General features: G+C 41.8%; 1 protein-coding gene across 3 annotated transcripts in view; it reads left to right on the forward strand.

The window, feature by feature from the left end:
• Positions 1-1052: 1052 nt before the first annotated feature.
• Klc (kinesin light chain) overlaps positions 1053-17034 on the forward strand; it is a gene marked incomplete in the record, with an annotated part of 18419 nt that continues 2437 nt past the window's right edge. Inside the window, 9 exon segments of one of the 3 annotated variants that reach the window (XM_022847619.2) lie at positions 1053-1977; positions 7755-8001; positions 8434-8523; positions 8916-9362; positions 9667-9764; positions 9970-10102; positions 10331-10593; positions 10811-10949; positions 13064-17034. In XM_022847619.2, the coding sequence (XP_022703354.1) occupies positions 7888-8001; positions 8434-8523; positions 8916-9362; positions 9667-9764; positions 9970-10102; positions 10331-10593; positions 10811-10949; positions 13064-13423 (1644 nt within the window). 3 annotated transcript variants of the gene reach the window in all.

Below are 17034 nucleotides of genomic sequence, written 5' to 3' on the forward strand. Positions count from 1 at the left end.
ATCAAGATTAAAAAAACAATTATAAGAATAAACACTCATTCGCTGTTACAATCACGTACAGTTCCCATATTGGTCATATCACTATCAACCCTGTAGGCAAAGTACAATGTGTTCTTTTTCATCCGAATTAACCTGTCAGCAAATGTTATCTGTGCGCGTTCGATTAATGTACCGCCCTCCCTATTTTATGCACCAATATTTCGCAGTATTTCATCGCTTTCTAGTAAAAAGCAACAAATAAAAATACAAATCCAATGTATTTAAAGAGCATTCTATAATTATATCATCTGTACAACTCAACTGATACCCGTGGTCCATTCGTTCAGCGAACTTCCTCTGGCGAATGAACGCCTTGTGTTGATTTGCAAGTCGAATTACGGCCGGGCGATTCGTTACGAGCAACAGTTTTCTTTCCAGCGCCTCTTCTACTACGTCAAGATCATCTTTTATCCGAGGCTGCGACTACCGAGGCGGCGATTTTTGTCATTAGGGAATCGCATACGACGACGATGGACAGCAGCCAGTGATCGAAAATGACTGACTATGGCTTATCCTGTATGTGTGTCGAAAATCACTTGTCTCCAGTCGCTTCACTTTCCTGTTCGCGCTGCTTTAAATGCAGACACACAGGGTTACGGGGAACGATGAGATCTGTCTGTCTGTTATGGTTCTGTTTGTATTCACCGGAATAAGCAGCGGCCAGCCAGCGCCGTGCGACCAACGAAGCCACCACCGCCATGATCGGTTATCATCGCCTCTCACCGCAACGTTTTTTCCTGGTCGTCTGTGTATGTGATGCGTGTTTATGTAGATGCTAGAAGCAGCGGCCGCTGCCAATACGACAGTCAGCGGGAAAGGGGACGTTGTGTCAGTCGGTAAGCGTTGAGTGGTAGCGGATGCAACAACAACCGCAGCAGCAGGCAGTTACGTCGTTGGTCACTCACTCTAACTGTCCTACTGGCCGTTTGGCGACGGTCGGTTTGTAGCTGTGTGGTGCTGCTGAAGGGAGAGCGTGACGTGAGCCACAATATGGCCGCATACTCCACCCACTGTCAGCTGCTGCTGCCATCAGTCCGCTGCTGTTAGTCATAATAGCAGCAGTGCTGGTGACAGTGCTAACGACTGGGTCGAGTGGTGGCTATTGAGTTCCACTGGTGGCGGTGTCGCCCTTCGCTCGGTTCGCTCGAACAGCAGCCGAAGCGATAACAAATAGGAGAATCTGGCCGTTTCTTACGGCCGTTGTCGCTGCTGTTTGGGTGAGTTAGCTCGTGTTGTGTTGTTTAGCCAGAGAGTTAGCAATTGTCTGTCCAGTCGTCCGTCCGTTTTCCAGACGTACACAAGGCAATACTGCGAACTAGCTGCGTTAGTAGTCGTTATAGTGCTGCTGCTAGTGCTGCCGATCGATACTTACAGTATTGTGGTGCGGTATTTTTTTACGCCGGTGACACTGCAGCTTAGCGGAAGACAAAAAGTAAAAGACAGAGTAGGTTCAAGAAAGTGACTTGGCTAGTGCTGTAGTGCCGCTATGAGCCACCCAGCCTGTGCCTGAAGACAACCTATTCCTGCTGGTAGGTTGACTGCAACAGCATCATTGCCAGCCGCCACCGTGGGTCCTCGTTGTTATTGGTGTGCTGCTATGATCATACGTAGTCATTGGTACACGTAATGTTGACGTACGGGTCGGAGCCGACGAATACGTTTGCTACTATCCAGAGGCGGCTGGTTGATTCCAAGTCAGGCTATATCAGCATAGAAAAAAGAGAGCGAGACAGTGAGAAAGTGTGAGAGAGCTCTATGCAACTGACTGCTGGCCATTGCGGGGTATGAACGTACAAGTGTAGCAACGAGAGTTGAACACGAACAAATACGACGAAGATTGTGTCTATTTGTGTGCGTTGAGAGAGACAGGATACACAAGTTGCAACTGGAACAGACTCATCAGCGAACGTTAACGAAGGCATTCAAAGCTAGCAGCAGGTAAAAACTTTTAGCTTGGAATAACAATGGAACCAAAACCATGATCAGTTCGATGCATAACTAAATAGATCACACGGTTTGTAATTGCTTTCTGCTTTTCCCTAGAACTAAGGGCCTTATTCAAACGGACATCGTGGACCAATCATAAGCTCAGCCACATTTGAATTATGATATTTTGACGTTGTAATGCTCAAAGTAATCCTATCGGCTCTGATCTGTGTATCGAAGTGAATGGTTGAAAGATTGATGGCATAGGTTACAGGCTTTGATTGATAGTAATATTTCAATTTATGCGAAATAAATGTGCTGCGTACACTTCCCGTTGATTTCATTTATGAGCTTTTGAATCCATGGAGACATGAGATCGTCGACACATCTATGCTGTCCACAGCAAGCGAGCGAACAGCGGACTGGCGAGTGTTTGCCCCTCTATCTGCCAGAATGTTGACTGGATGTAGCACAGTGCAAAATGCTGCTTGTCATCTCGTCGTAATCATCGCTCATACCACCAACGGCTGTCTCTGTGAGAATGAAATGTTATTGGTCAAAATGCCGGCAGCTCGATGGAGCTGTAAACGGCCTGCGAAGAGCAACGCGCCGTATTAACACTATCTAGAACACAGAGAAAAGGCGATTCGGCAAAAGGCAGAAAGAAATTTATCGGGCTCTGCTTGACCAAAATTGATTCAGCATCGATCTTAGGTGTTCCATTACGTATGCTTAGAGGGGCACTCAGAAAGGAAATGAAGATTGTATGCATGTCTGCCTTTAAAGAGGATGGGGACATGACAGAATTCGTCATTAGTAAATAAAACACGCGTCGCATTTAAGAGTGAACCTGATCGTTTCCATCAGAAACACAGTTCTTCATCCTCTTAGATGGGGTGAAAGGAATAAATTGGAAGTTGCAGCGTATTTTACCCACTGCAATAGAGCAGTATGTCAGTATTGGTTTGGAAATGTTCTGGCTGTGCGTGATTCGTAGAGTATAAAAAATAAACGCGACGCAATTTATTTCCTTTTATAAAACGACTACAATTTCATCAAGGGTTTAATGATTTTGAGAAGCTTTGAGAAGAAGATCCTTAAGTGTATTTAGGCAATATACAACAACATAAGTGTCTTAGAAAATTGCAGCCAGCTCAATACGACAACGCACTGTGTACGTGGTAAATAAAGAGAATCTGAGCTGTACATTTGAATTATGCCCAAATATGTATGCCTGTCTGTCAATTGCTAACATATTGAACTGTGCCTATCACAAAGGAACATAGCGACAGCTGGCCCAGCCGGTCAGCTGTTACGGTCGTCAGGAAAACGGCGATGGCGCACATGCCATCAAGGCATTGATGGTCCATGGTAGTTATGTCTACCGGTTGAGAGTGTGCTTGTGAAGACGTCAGCGACCGTCATTTGCCGATGCAGTTAATAACCAGGCTATTATGAGAAACAAACTTAAGCCTCATGATTTGCGCTCGTTATAGCCGACGGTTTACTCGTTTAACACTAATTTTATCATAAATAGCTTTGACTGATAACCGTCACGTCGAATAGAATTGGGCTATGACTGAGACGACTGACTGTGCGTGCTACACATGGAAAGAAAATCAGACGATTCGTACTTGGTATGATACGAGTTTCAGCCGTCCTAGAATCGTGCCAGAAGTATAGTAGGTACTATTTGCTTTTTGTATCACTGCGCTACCCACATAAATGATAACGTGACGCTGTGTTACTTGACGAAAGAGTACCTTATTAGAATATAACTGGCAGGTTAACATTGTTTCTAGTTTTCTACCTTATAGGCCAACAATCGTTAGACTGGAAAAGCAAGTGAAGTGGTATACTGATGCACTTTCGAATCGCCAAACCAAGTTTCGTATTAGTTTGAATGGTCTCAAGATTGGTTAAGTGCTGATATTTGACTATGGGTTGTCATGAAATCGATCGTTATTATAGTAACTTGCCATTGTTGATTAAAACTTACTTTTCGTAAACAAGCTACTGCTTTCTCAACCGGTAACCATTCCAACGACGTATCGCAATTGGCTTCAAAAGCTATCATCATTTTGAGTCCAATTAGTCTAGTCGAGCTATATAGTATACATTTGGCCGTAAAGTAGCAAGGAAGAAATATCTATACATACATACGTGAATATATCGATTTCTTTCGCAGGACATGCCCTGCGGTTAACGATTTGCGCCAGCGCTACAAAAACGCTGTGGTTAATTATTAATTATTATTACTCAGAACGCCTTCAGCAATAACTACTGCAACGATACGCACATGTTAGTAATATATATTGCGATACAACATCTCCAGCTGACTGCTTACGGGCATACGCACGCGAGTGATAATCTTGTGCTTAAAATTCCCTTTTGTTTTTTTCATTGTTTGAGTTGAACGAGACACGATGACGAGACAGTCGGCGTTTACTATATAGTATTTATTACGACGCCATTTACTAGTCAGCCGCAGCAACCTCAACAAGAATCATACTGGTATATGCTTATGGTGTGATAATGCCTAGCTATTAGACAGACAGAAGTTATCAGATCACGAGCGGTAAATCGGTAAGCTAACCATTCTGCTAGTTAGCTTATTTACTTCTCCTGTTCTCGCCAGTGTCTGTGGCGTGAGCACCACTTTTTGCTGGCAGTTCAGATGCGCATTGTTTTCTTCACAGTTAAACACGAAACGACAAATGCTACATGTCGGCGTTCGAGCGAACCGGCTCTTCCTTAGCTGCTACATCGGCTCGCCTCTGCTAGACTTCAGCCGGGTACCAGCGGCTAGTAAAATACTGGCGGCAGACACACGGGTTGCTGGGAGGCTTACTAAAGCAACGTGAACATCGTCGTGAACGGGCATCATTGATAAAGCGTAGTTGACGGCGTCTCCATGACTCCTGCTGCTGTTGCTGCCGCTGTTGGTTTTGTGTAGTCGTTGGCGAAGTTGTCCGTCGTGGCTGCCGTGGGCGGTTATCTATGGGACCTGGACAACCGAGCCATTTGAATTGCTACTCGCGAGTTACGGCAAGCACGGCGTCAAATCTATGTACATAACATTGTAACATGGCCGACTTCAGCGGGAACAGTTTCTGGTGCTGTTTCAGAACGGTTCATCTGCTTCTCGTAGCGGACGAATCTACGAGCGAAGTAGTCGACGTTGGTTTGCTATCGATTCAGCTTCAGGCAAGCCACAGAGAAGGAACCGATGCTTTGGTAGCGAAAAAGATCAGTAATATGAAGAGTTGTATTGGTCGTTGTGATTGTAGATAAAAAGGCAGCCAAGGATAAGCAAATGTAGTTTTAGCGGTGCCAAAGAAGAGGTTAGAAATGCGGGCAGAAGAAAGAACGCAGTATGTAAATAAAAAACATGGTGGCGGCGTTTTTAGAAACAGGTAGAATTGAAAAAAGATATATATACATATGTGTGTGCGAGAAGATGATGGATGAAGACTGTTCATACGATGAATGCAGGGGAAGCTGGCGCAGCACGTGTTGGACAAGCTGAGCAAGAAAACTGATAAGCGCATTCCGGTTGTTTGTGCCCACAGTTTTGTCGATTGGGCACGTAATGGCAGATGTATAATGACGACGTAACATATGTGGTCCGCAATCATGGGAAGTATGTATAGCAAAATGTTTCGTTATTTCAAGAAAGCACTAGCAAGACAATATTCTAATTTATCAGTGTAGATCAAGTGAAAAATGGTGTCAGAAGGAAGCCGATGCAAAAAGACACGTATGGCCTTGAAACACAACTTTAAATGCGTGTCTGCGTTCCGACGACTAAACGAATGAGTTGAAAATCTGAGTACTGTTGCAAAGGTAGAAAATCCAATGTAGTTCAATGAACAACAACGCTAAAATCTAGTCATGTTTGAGCGAAATATGGATGAGATAAATCACGATGATTTCTGGAAATAACAATCAAATAGCTATTGGGCTAAAGTGGGCTTGCAAAAATTATTTTACAGGGTAAGCTTTGAAACTCGACTGCAAACTCTAAGAATGGTAGCTTTGCACAAATATGGTAAGCAAATCATGTGGTCGCAAAGTTAAAAAATATGTTGTTCTGCAATCCTAGCCAGTCTGTATGTATCTCTACTGGAAAGATACTGACAGCCTATGACCACTGATGTGCTATTTCGCATTTGAGGTAATTTTGCATTCGATTTATTTATTTTTTATGAACCATTAGAGAGGGTAAAACAAACCACGCCATATCCCATTTCCAAATACTATACGATTTCATCTTTGCTATAGATAGGTGAATAGCGACAACACACGTTATATCTTTTCTCTTGGAAACTAAATAAACATATTTTTGAAAGTTCGAGAAATAAATATAGGGAGATAAATAAAAAAACCCACATTTACATCGATGGGTTAGCCAGGAGCTGCATCGTATGTTAAAGTGGTACGCGGGTGAAAAGGCTTCTCTATGCGTTTTAATTAACAAAAATGACCAATTTCATGTTTTATTTCCTAACATACAAATGTTAAGTATACTGAGAAACACAGTAGCCTCTCAAGAGATAGCGACAATGTTAAATCGTCCTATATAAAAGAACTGTGCAAAGACATCCCGTCTCCACAGGAATTATGGCGAGTCGTTCAAGTCGGCGATGCATATTGTGTCAACAATGTTATTTTTTACATATTCACATTTACATATTACAAGGGTTTTCGTTCGATCAGAGACGCTTGTTAACAGATCACTATAACTATAGTTAATCCATTCGTCCTCTTGGTTGTCTCTTTAGTAAAAAAAAAACAGATGTTTTGGAGATAGGTCATGACTCTTACTAGGACAAAAATTACTTAGAATATATAGAGTGATATGAATTGCGATATTTTTGAGAAATTTTAGCAGTGAGAACATAGATACGCATGTAGCAAAGCCATTATCAGGCAACCATGCAGTAGTCTTCTGAAAACATTATTATAGAAATATGTCTCTGATGATAACCGACCTTAACAAGCACCTGCTCGATGCAGACAAACCGCAACAACAAAGGCTTTTTGCATTTAACAACCTAAAGATGTCGTGCCGTAAAGGAAAAATTTGTTTCAGGCTGCTTAATATAAAACATGTTTGTGTCTAACCTTTAGAGTGTTAGAAGTGCTTGTTTTTTACTATAAAAAGAAAAACGAATATTGTTTCCATTCATACAAATGTTGGGTTTGTTTCTTATTTCTTGTGTACTTTACAGAAGCTAGTGATTGAGTTTAAGCTTTCTGAAGATTCCTTTTATGGTGTGGTTATGTTAGGCTGCCAGGGCCACAGATGGCCTCATTGCCGCTGAGCGATTCATTCGAGTTCTCGCTTTATATCTGATTAACGTACTGTAAATATACTTAACAATGAACTAGCAAGATAACTTAGCAATTTTGAAATTAAATAGATAATATGTCCAAAGTGTCTAAGATGTGAGAAGTCGCAGAAAATGGTGCATGCCGATCGATTAAGTGGTTGCTCGTAATCATATATCCATTAGGTTTAAAAATTCATATGTATGATACCGAGTAACAGATTATAATGGAAACGTCAACGCCACTATACTATACCGAATATGAGTACAAGACACTATGAGTAATAGGATGGATAATGTTCGGGAATAATTAAAGGAGCTGTTAATATTGTCCAAAAGAATGCAGCGCCTAGCATCGATGTGGCGGCATAATAATTAGACGATGAAACAAAGTTTATATATATAATGCAACTGTCACCTGTTAGTCATTGTACTGCTTTTGTGTTGTTGTTACAGGGCTGCAAAACGTTCCAGGCCACTGCTTGTCCGGCCTCCCCTAAGTAGGGGAGGACGTTAGCGATAAACTCGGCGTCGCTTTATAGCGACTCCAACTAAAAAAAACAAGTCCAGACTAACTTCGCCATCTTTGATGGTATTTTCGGAGACACTCCGAGCATATCGCCTGCGAAAGATAGAAGATATAGGCAAGATGACTGCCATGAACCAGGACGAGATCATTGCCAATACAAAGACTGTTATCCAGGTATAGCTTCCTCGTGATTTAGACTGACACGCTGACAAGCTTCAAATGAACCAACTTAGCATACTTATTTTTTTTGTTTGAGGTTAGCCAATTACTAAACGCAAGTCAAAGTAAAGAAGTATATCTATGATGACTTCGAACAGCTGGTCAAAAACTACAGCAGGCATTTCTTTCGACTAACGTTATTTCTTCAAGTGTATGCTAAAGGATTAATCGAATTCAAATAGCTCTACGAAGACAGAAACCCAAACAAACTATCGAACTGAACTCGATATTCAATTTTACTCTAGCGAAGTATTCGTAGTCACAGATCTCACATGGCAGTTTTGGCTACAGTTGAAGCAGAAAGATGGAAAAAGCATGTCTGCTTGGTACGGCACTGAAATGAATAAGTCATAAACGACGACCTTTACCTTATATATTGCATTTCAGGGTTTAGAACAGCTTAAAAATGAACATGATTCAATCCTCGATGGACTGGCAACTGTTCACGACGCGAGCAACAGTGTCATTGGCGAAAAGGTAACGTTTGTTAGACATGTTAACGTTACCATTACTTAACATAGCAGCTGTAAGGTTACATAAATTTATATTTACCACGCGGTAAGATATAAGGTGGATAAAGCTATGAAATGTTAAGGTACGCCTTGCTATGAACGCGAGCAACGCCAGCCTAGCTTAACTTATCCAGTGGAAATTCTAAATTAACTAGGTAAGAGCGACTTATTAAAAACAATATACCACACAGATTAATGGAGGTGGGCATTAGCCGAACTTGATGGTAAATTGACTCGTTTAAAAACACACAAATTCAACACTATCTTGAATGTGCCTGTGTACCATCTCTTTGAAGATATATGGACTTCGTCAACGATGAAAAAACATAACGTTTATTATTTGATCTTTTATTATAGATGGCCTTCCTCCGTCGAAATTTGGAATCGTTGGAGTTGGGTCTGGGAGAAGCCCAGGTCATAATGGCCCTAGCAGCGCACATACAGCAGGTCGAAGCAGAAAAGCAAAAACTGAGAGCTCAGGTACGTCGACTGTGCCAGGAGAATGCATGGCTTCGTGACGAACTGGCTAACACACAGCAGAAATTGCAAAGTTCTGAACAAGTGGTGGCACAGCTTGAGGAGGACAAGAAGCATCTCGAGTTCATGAATTCACTACGGAAATACGATGTAGACTCAAAAGACGGTGATATGATGGCCGTTTCCCTTGTAGGAGTGCCTGCTGATGGCGCTAGTGGACAAGGTCGAGATAGTAGAGAATCGATGGCGACGCCGATTGCCGGCGGTGGGATGACTAAGAGCGTTTCCGATGTTGATCTCGGATTCCCCGAGGATGATGAAACACAAGTAGGCAACATGTTTTATTTACTTAGCTGCACTATTTATGTCATGAGTTTCCTTGTTAGCTGCCCCGAGTCCCTCTGACTCCTTTTCTGATATAAGATTAGAAACAGAAAGGGTGGGAAAACGTTTTTGATCGCCTCTTTATATGAGGGCTGCCTCTTAAGAAAGCAGGACAGTTAGATGCAATATTAATAGACGTTAGTGGGCGGGACAATGGAGGTCACTTATAAGTGGTTAAAAGTACTTGTAACTGCAGACTGTTAGCGTTCTGATGGTCCTCACTTATAACATTTGGGCTTTGTCACAGGATCCTCAACAAAATCAGCAACAGATCACGGGCTACGAGATTCCCGCCCGCCTTAAAACCCTCCACAACCTCGTCATACAGTATGCTTCGCAAGGCAGGCAAGTTCATCATCATCACCGCAGTTATTATTATTGACTATTATAAGTGCTATCTTGATGCGAATCAAAAAGTTGGTAAATGGTCAATTTGCTGAAGGCGATTCCGTTTTAACTATTCATTTTTTCGACCGTAATAGGTAAGTTTTTGCATTTCTTACAGCATTATAACGCCTATTCGACTGTTACTGATTGTACAACTATGCAGGTACGAGGTGGCGGTCCCGCTCTGCAAGCAGGCTCTCGAGGACCTGGAGAAAACATCTGGGCATAATCACCCCGATGTTGCCACAATGCTCAATATTCTGGCCCTTGTGTATCGTGATCAGAATAAGTACAAGGTATGAGCTAAGGCGGTAATAAATTTTCACGCCTTGCTTAATTCGACCCACACAATCCTGTCAATGGTTGTTTTTCTCATGTGCAAATCGGACACCTCGACGCCGACTCATTCCAGATGATCTCCGAACGCGTATTGTTTTGTCTCGACAGATCTTTGTCAGGTAGAGGATGATTTTATATCTTCATTATAACCTTATTGGCTGTTCCTTTTTAACGCGTCTTTTCAGGATGCGGCGAATCTCCTCAACGACGCGTTAGAAATTCGCGAAAAGACCCTCGGAGAAAATCATCCGGCAGTGGCGGCGACTCTTAACAATTTAGCTGTTCTATACGGAAAACGCGGCAAGTACCGTGACGCCGAGCCGCTGTGTGTTCGGGCTCTTGAGATCCGAGAACGAGTTCTGGGTAGAGAACATCCGGACGTTGCCAAGCAATTAAATAACTTGGCTCTTCTTTGTCAGAATCAGTCGAAATATGACGAAGTGGAAAGGTAAAGTAAAATAAAAAAATATGCTAAGATGATGTCCGATTTTTCTTCGACTAGATGGTGTTCTAATTTCCAGTGATGTGACTGACTTCTAGTCTGTGTTTTCTGCACACATATCATTTGCTCTATTTGTACTCTACATCCTCCGTCAAGTATCATCAACGTTCGCCGAACATATTATTCACTGTCAGTACTTTTTTTCTCATATTTTGACCCTCAGGTACTACCAGCGTGCTCTCCATATTTACGAGAAAGCGCTAGGAGCAGACGATCCGAACGTGGCCAAAACAAAGAACAACCTAGCATCTGCCTACCTCAAACAAGGCAAATACAAGGAAGCGGAAATACTCTACAAACAGGTCAGCCCAAGTCTCGATTAGATCACTATTCGTACTGCTAGTCTACTCTATCAGCCATTAAAGGTGCGCGAGCCTTTCAAGAAGGCCTGTTTTCTCTCTTTTTCCCCTCCATTCTGCTCCCTTCTTTTGGCCCACCCGCACATCGTGAACCGATACTATGGAACAATATAGCGCTCTGAACGTTACTCCAATTGTACAAAAAGCAGGCAATACACAACAGAAGACTAGTCGAACTTGTCGACGAGTAGATCTGCTTATTTCTTCCACCTCTTTCTATTTGTTTTAGACATTCGACATTGGACCGACCGTTTAAGAACTAAGTGGCTCCTGTAGAAAGCGGACTCACTTTTGTTCCCGCCTTTTCGAACACTCTGTTCAGACGTATACAGGTGCAGTAAACAAATAAGCAAGCGTTTCTGGGTCATTCTCCCGTGTAAACAAAAAAGCGTTACTTCAACGTATGGTCCTGGAGATTTGTGAACTCCCATTTGGTGTACTATGACCACCAAGTGTAGAAAAAAGAAGTTGAGTGCCATGGAGCTTGGCAACGTTCCTTTGGCCAAATACTTTATGACTGTATATATATCTAAGACGTCATGGTGCGTGGTGTCCATTTGTGTAATGTTTAAAAGGCTGGCTTATGGATGTAGACACTATAGTTTTATACACACAAGCACGTTTATATTGATCATAGTCTCACACCTGTTGTCCGAGCTCACCATATTTGACTACGACAAACAATTTTGTCGTAGTCAAATATAGTAGCTTGTTGTTTGACAAATGATTGTTTACATTGATTCGGCATCTTTTTCTGCTAAAAACTCTTGAAGATGTCACGCTTTCCACCCTCCCTTTTCGTATACAAAGTCCGAAGCACAATTTTATGTATTTATGGCTATTAGATTTCATGTAGAATTGCGCAACAAGCTAATTCACAGTAAATAATTGTTGATAACGGCAAACATTGGAATACTTTACTTTACTAGCCTCAATGATGACGTTGAACTTATTGGACAAACAAACTTGTGCAATGTAGGTTAGTATATCGTTGCAATACGGGCGACTAGCAATACTAGAAAAAATGACAACTCACTTGTAGCGACATATTAGAAAATAAATTGTTTTACTTTGTTCTAAGCAAACAAAATCTATTTTGTGTGTTTATTTGCGATTATTTCATTTCACACGATTAGCTTGGCACGCACGGAAAATAATGATAAACTTCAATCTGTTAGGGGGGCTATTTTCTGATCTTCGTTTTCAGTAAATAATGACCTTACAAAGGGGCTATACTTGCTACCTTGTTACAGTCTTGCACTCATATATACACGCACTCGCTTTGCACAATATGCATTTATTGATTTCGAACGTCAGAATGCAAAAAAAAAAAAAAAAGGATTTTAACAGCATGAAACATATTCTAGTGCTCAAACGAAAGAAAGCGTCGAACACCAGAATTTTTACTGGTTCCTAGTAGTTTCACGTACGGTGACCTTCATGCAGGCTACAAGCATGTGCATGGATGAATTTAAAATACTTTGTGTGTTTGTATAGTGCATTTCATTCATCCATACTCATGTTTGTATATATATATAGGCATACTTTAGATATAGATATGCTTATGATGTATTACTGTTTATTTGAATCTATTACTACTGTATGTCATCACCTTTGCTTAGAGTAAATAAGACATACAGAATAAACGCATTGCCACAATAAGAGACAGAATTTGCCTGTTTCAAGCGTTCATAGTATCAGTTGTGAGCTAAGCAAAATATAAGAAGCAAAGCAATGAAACTCCCGTTCGGGGATGTTATTTTTAGGCTAGCAAATGTGATAATAAAAAGATTACCAAAAAAAATAGTGATGTCACCCGTTTTTGATATCTTAAGATATATTCACTTTGCTACTTATAATTATCGCCGGTTTAGTCATTTTAGAAGCTGGTCTATTCCACAATAACCAAAAGTAACCTTAGTCTCTCTCTCATTAGTTTGCCCGCGTACTTAGACCGTTTTTTCTAGCCCTTCGAGCAGAACACGAGGAGACTTTTAGTGAACGAATCATTTCCGGTAACGCTGCGTGTATCGTTCTGTTTGTTATTGCTCTTCTAGGTGTTAACGCGGGCTCACGAACGTCAGTTCGGTCCAATGGACACCAACAACAAGCCGATCTGGCAGCTGGCCGAGGAGCGCGAACTGAACAAGCATATGACCGGCGGCACCGCTAGCGCTCCAGGAGCTCCAATCGATTCGAACCTGTCCCAAACGCCCCAGTACCGCACGACGGTTGATAACGCTACGGTGGCCACTACGCTCAAAAATCTCGGCGCTATCTACCGGAAGCAAGGGAAGTACGAGGCAGCAGAAACTCTCGAAGACGTAGTTCTGCGAGCTCGCAAACAGGAGCAGGTGCGCAATCTTCACCGACGGCGTAGAGGAAGCCGGGACGGGGCCGACGAGGCAGGACAGTAAGAGTTAAGCTGTCGCGATGATGTGCAGTAGAAACAAAAACAAGATCGGCAAAATAAAACGAAAGGAAACGATAAGGCGTTCAGTGCTACTATTAAGTTCGTTTGCCTGAAACGGAAAGCGAAACGAACGTCAACCGAAAGAGAAAGTAAAAAATAAATTCCAAAACGGCATAACTTGAATGCTACGTACAGCCACTAGCCTAGTATGTGTTAGAATGCGAATGCGAATGAAGCTAGACTGTTACACAATGGCCACCGCGTAACTCAAACAAACATTACGTAGTTTCTATTCTCCGAAGTGTTTGTGCTACTGTCTTTAGTAGTGTCTATGTGGCCTATTGCGGCAAGTTTTCTTTCCCGCAAAGGCCGAAGATGGGAGGTCCGTCCCCGTACCCCCTGTTCGGCCGTTGCGATCTGACTTTGTAGGGCTACCGGAAAAAACGAACCTCACGAGGTGCTTTGGTGACATGTGTAACAGCCATATTTATACCGATGATTTTTATGCGTAGGCGATACCCGTTCGCATAATTCAGGGGGATTGTTTGTGTATGTTCTGTGGTAATAAGGTTACCGGTATAGAAATTTGATAGAAAAAAAAATGAAGATGATGTAGTGAAACGTAGATACCGTATATAGAGGTTATACATAGTGGGTGGACCGACGATCGATGATGGAGAGCGTCTTATTTGTAAGAATAGAAAGATATTGTGAATGGCTTTATGACCATAATGATGCACAAATTACCATCCAGCGAAGATGGTAGTCATTTTTATTACGAATTGTGTTGTATTAAATAGTAATTTGGTCACCCCCTTTGAGCAAATACATATATTTTATTGCAGTGAAAAATGGACAATTCACTTGAATTGAAACTTGCGTTAACTGTCATGTTGTCAATAATTCGGATACATTCAGAAGCCGATTTCAAATGTAGAAGTTACAACATTACGCAAGCAGCGTCGTCGGATGACGTTCATGATGTGATTTCTGATTCCGATGGATATCCACACACAAGAATGCCGAGTAGAAGTGTTGCGGGTACTTCGCGCAGCGACTTCGATATTGCTGGCAGATCACGATCGGTAAGGATCCCAGACAGATACCAAATTTTCGACTATCGAATCCATAAACTCGTGGGTTAGATTTTTGACGAAACGGAGTAGCTCTTTTCCCAGTAACGATTTCCGGTTGCCAATTTCCATATATGAATAGATGACACATAGCGAGTTTTGTGCCCTGACTACCCAGGGCTGTCAAAAAATCTGTAAGCTGGCAACACGTTACACTAATGATAGCGGAAACCGTTGCCTGTTTTAATTCACTAGCTCATTATATAGGCAGACAAACACACGCTAGGCACACATTCAAACGCTTTATAATAGAATCTACTAGGCGATGAATAAAAACACTAAGATCATTGTGTGCGGTGGTCGATCTGGAAGGAAAACAAAACGGAAGTGCCGAATGGCTAACAAACGAGACACGAAGGGCTCCTTCCAGGCAGAGAGACTGCGTGTAACAAAGAGTCAACTATGCGTTGTCGATTTTGTCGTTAAAGCTTTCAAGGAACGGGCGCTGTAAGCACGCCTCCGTCCCAGGCAACTCCAACTTGTAACGAAGTTTCATTTTCACCTCATTCTGGTTGATTATACAGGATGTGGACAGATGTTGTGTACTCTCTTATAACGGGAAAAAAAACCTAAATACATGATTAGCAGGCCTATATGACCGGTGGGATATACACGACCGTATAGGTCATTCGCCGATGATGGCACACACTTGCACCTCCACAACGATATCTTTCTGGATCGTGGCAGTCTTACATGATGAAAGCTTTTAACTTTGTTTTGAATATCGGATCATTAGTATTGTAGAATAACAGCAATTCAGAGATATTATAATTATATGCTTCAAATACTTTCGTAGAAATAGTAACGCCTGTTTTCCATCATAAATAATATTATGACTAACGCCACTTTTGTGAATGCTTAATAGATGGTGTTTATGTCAGATAGATTAGTTAACGGATTACTATGGCTGTCCCGTGAAGAACACGGTTATAGATAGATATATGTTGATCCTTGTTTCGTTCTATGTATAGCAACATTATATGGTGGAAACGGCAAACGAAATAAATGAATTTAGGCTGTTCGGTGTCATCAACGAGCAACGACGTGGTAACAAAAAAGAAGTACATTCCGTTGTGCAATACTTCTCAGCAAACATTCTCCTCCTACTGGTGGATGTATTGATACCTTTTGCTGTTTGTAGCGTTCTACCGTCTAGCCGGGTCGAGTACGAATTCTGCACTAAGAAGAAAACACCATGTTATCGACGTTATTGCTTGGACACGCGCTTTATGCCTATGCCGACACTGTATGGCTTATGCCAGGATGATAGTTCCCCTTGGGTTTAATGATTCGGAACGATTCTTTCATGTGCGGGTACGTCTCTGAGTTTGTTCGCGGCGCTTTCTTGAGTACTTAACAAGCTGCTGAAGGGCGTGTCATGACTATGCCATCGGTTAGATACTGCTATTAGACGTCCTTTTACTCAAGATTGGCTGGAAAGAACATTGGCTACTTCTTGTTGTAATAACACCGCCTCATTAAGTGTGCTCCTTTCTCTGCTCTAAATGATTGATCTCTTTTTTTTTAGTTTGTCTCAATACAGGCGCAGAAGGGAATCCTAGGACTGACGAACAATAATGCCCGTAACGAGAACTATTTATTTAAATTAATTGTGATTTAGATTCATTTGGTGCTTTGTCATCAGTTTCGACCTCTTGGTAGTCTCGTTTATTAGAAACCCGCTATGTTTTGTTGTTTACTATACTATCAGTTCGTAGTGTTTGCTTAATCTTGTTAAGGGAGTTTTTTTTTTAATATCAGTCCGCTCGTTGTACACAGTTCTTCAGACTTCTGTTCATAACTGCTCAAAGCGTCATCATAGATCTGTGTCTCTGCGCGAAGTCCGGTCTTTCCATCGTTCTGCAGTCCCCCGGGGTGAGGGTCAAGGGGGGGTGGGGCAAGAGTCCCATGAGCATAGCACCAATTTTATGGTTGCCAGCATTGCAATGTTTAAGCAAGTGTAGCTTTGTCTCCAACAATTTGATGAGAGCTCGTTCAGTGAATTTCTCTTCAGTAATAATAATAATAATCAGTATTTAAAGAACGTCTCAATATTTCACTCGCCTTTTCGAATTATTAATATATTTTTTATAAATTATGGTAGATAATGCTAGTAGAGATTGAATGAGTGTCTGCTGATGGTAGCGTTAGGTAGCGGATAGTCTTAAACCCTTACAAACAGCGAAGTACATTATAAAGATGGCGCCCTAGCCACAGAGTGTACATCCCACCATAAGCTCGTACACGCCACTTCCAATTCTTTCAACTCTTGTCTGAGTTACATTTCGCCTATTAATTAGCTGGACGCTATGCGTGGCTTCTAACCAAAACTGCTTTACATTATTTAGTTATCATCAAGTCGTCGTTACACAAAGACTTAAATCTAAACGATAAACACATTATGGGTTTAGAAAGTTCGACATCTGCCGCTTCGCCCGTCGATGACTCTTCGATACATCAACTACATTAACGGTGTATATAT

Source organism: Varroa jacobsoni, unplaced genomic scaffold (assembly GCF_002532875.2).
Source record: "Varroa jacobsoni isolate VJ856 unplaced genomic scaffold, vjacob_1.0 scaffold_1300, whole genome shotgun sequence".
NCBI classification, from domain to species: Eukaryota; Metazoa; Arthropoda; class Arachnida; order Mesostigmata; family Varroidae; genus Varroa; species Varroa jacobsoni.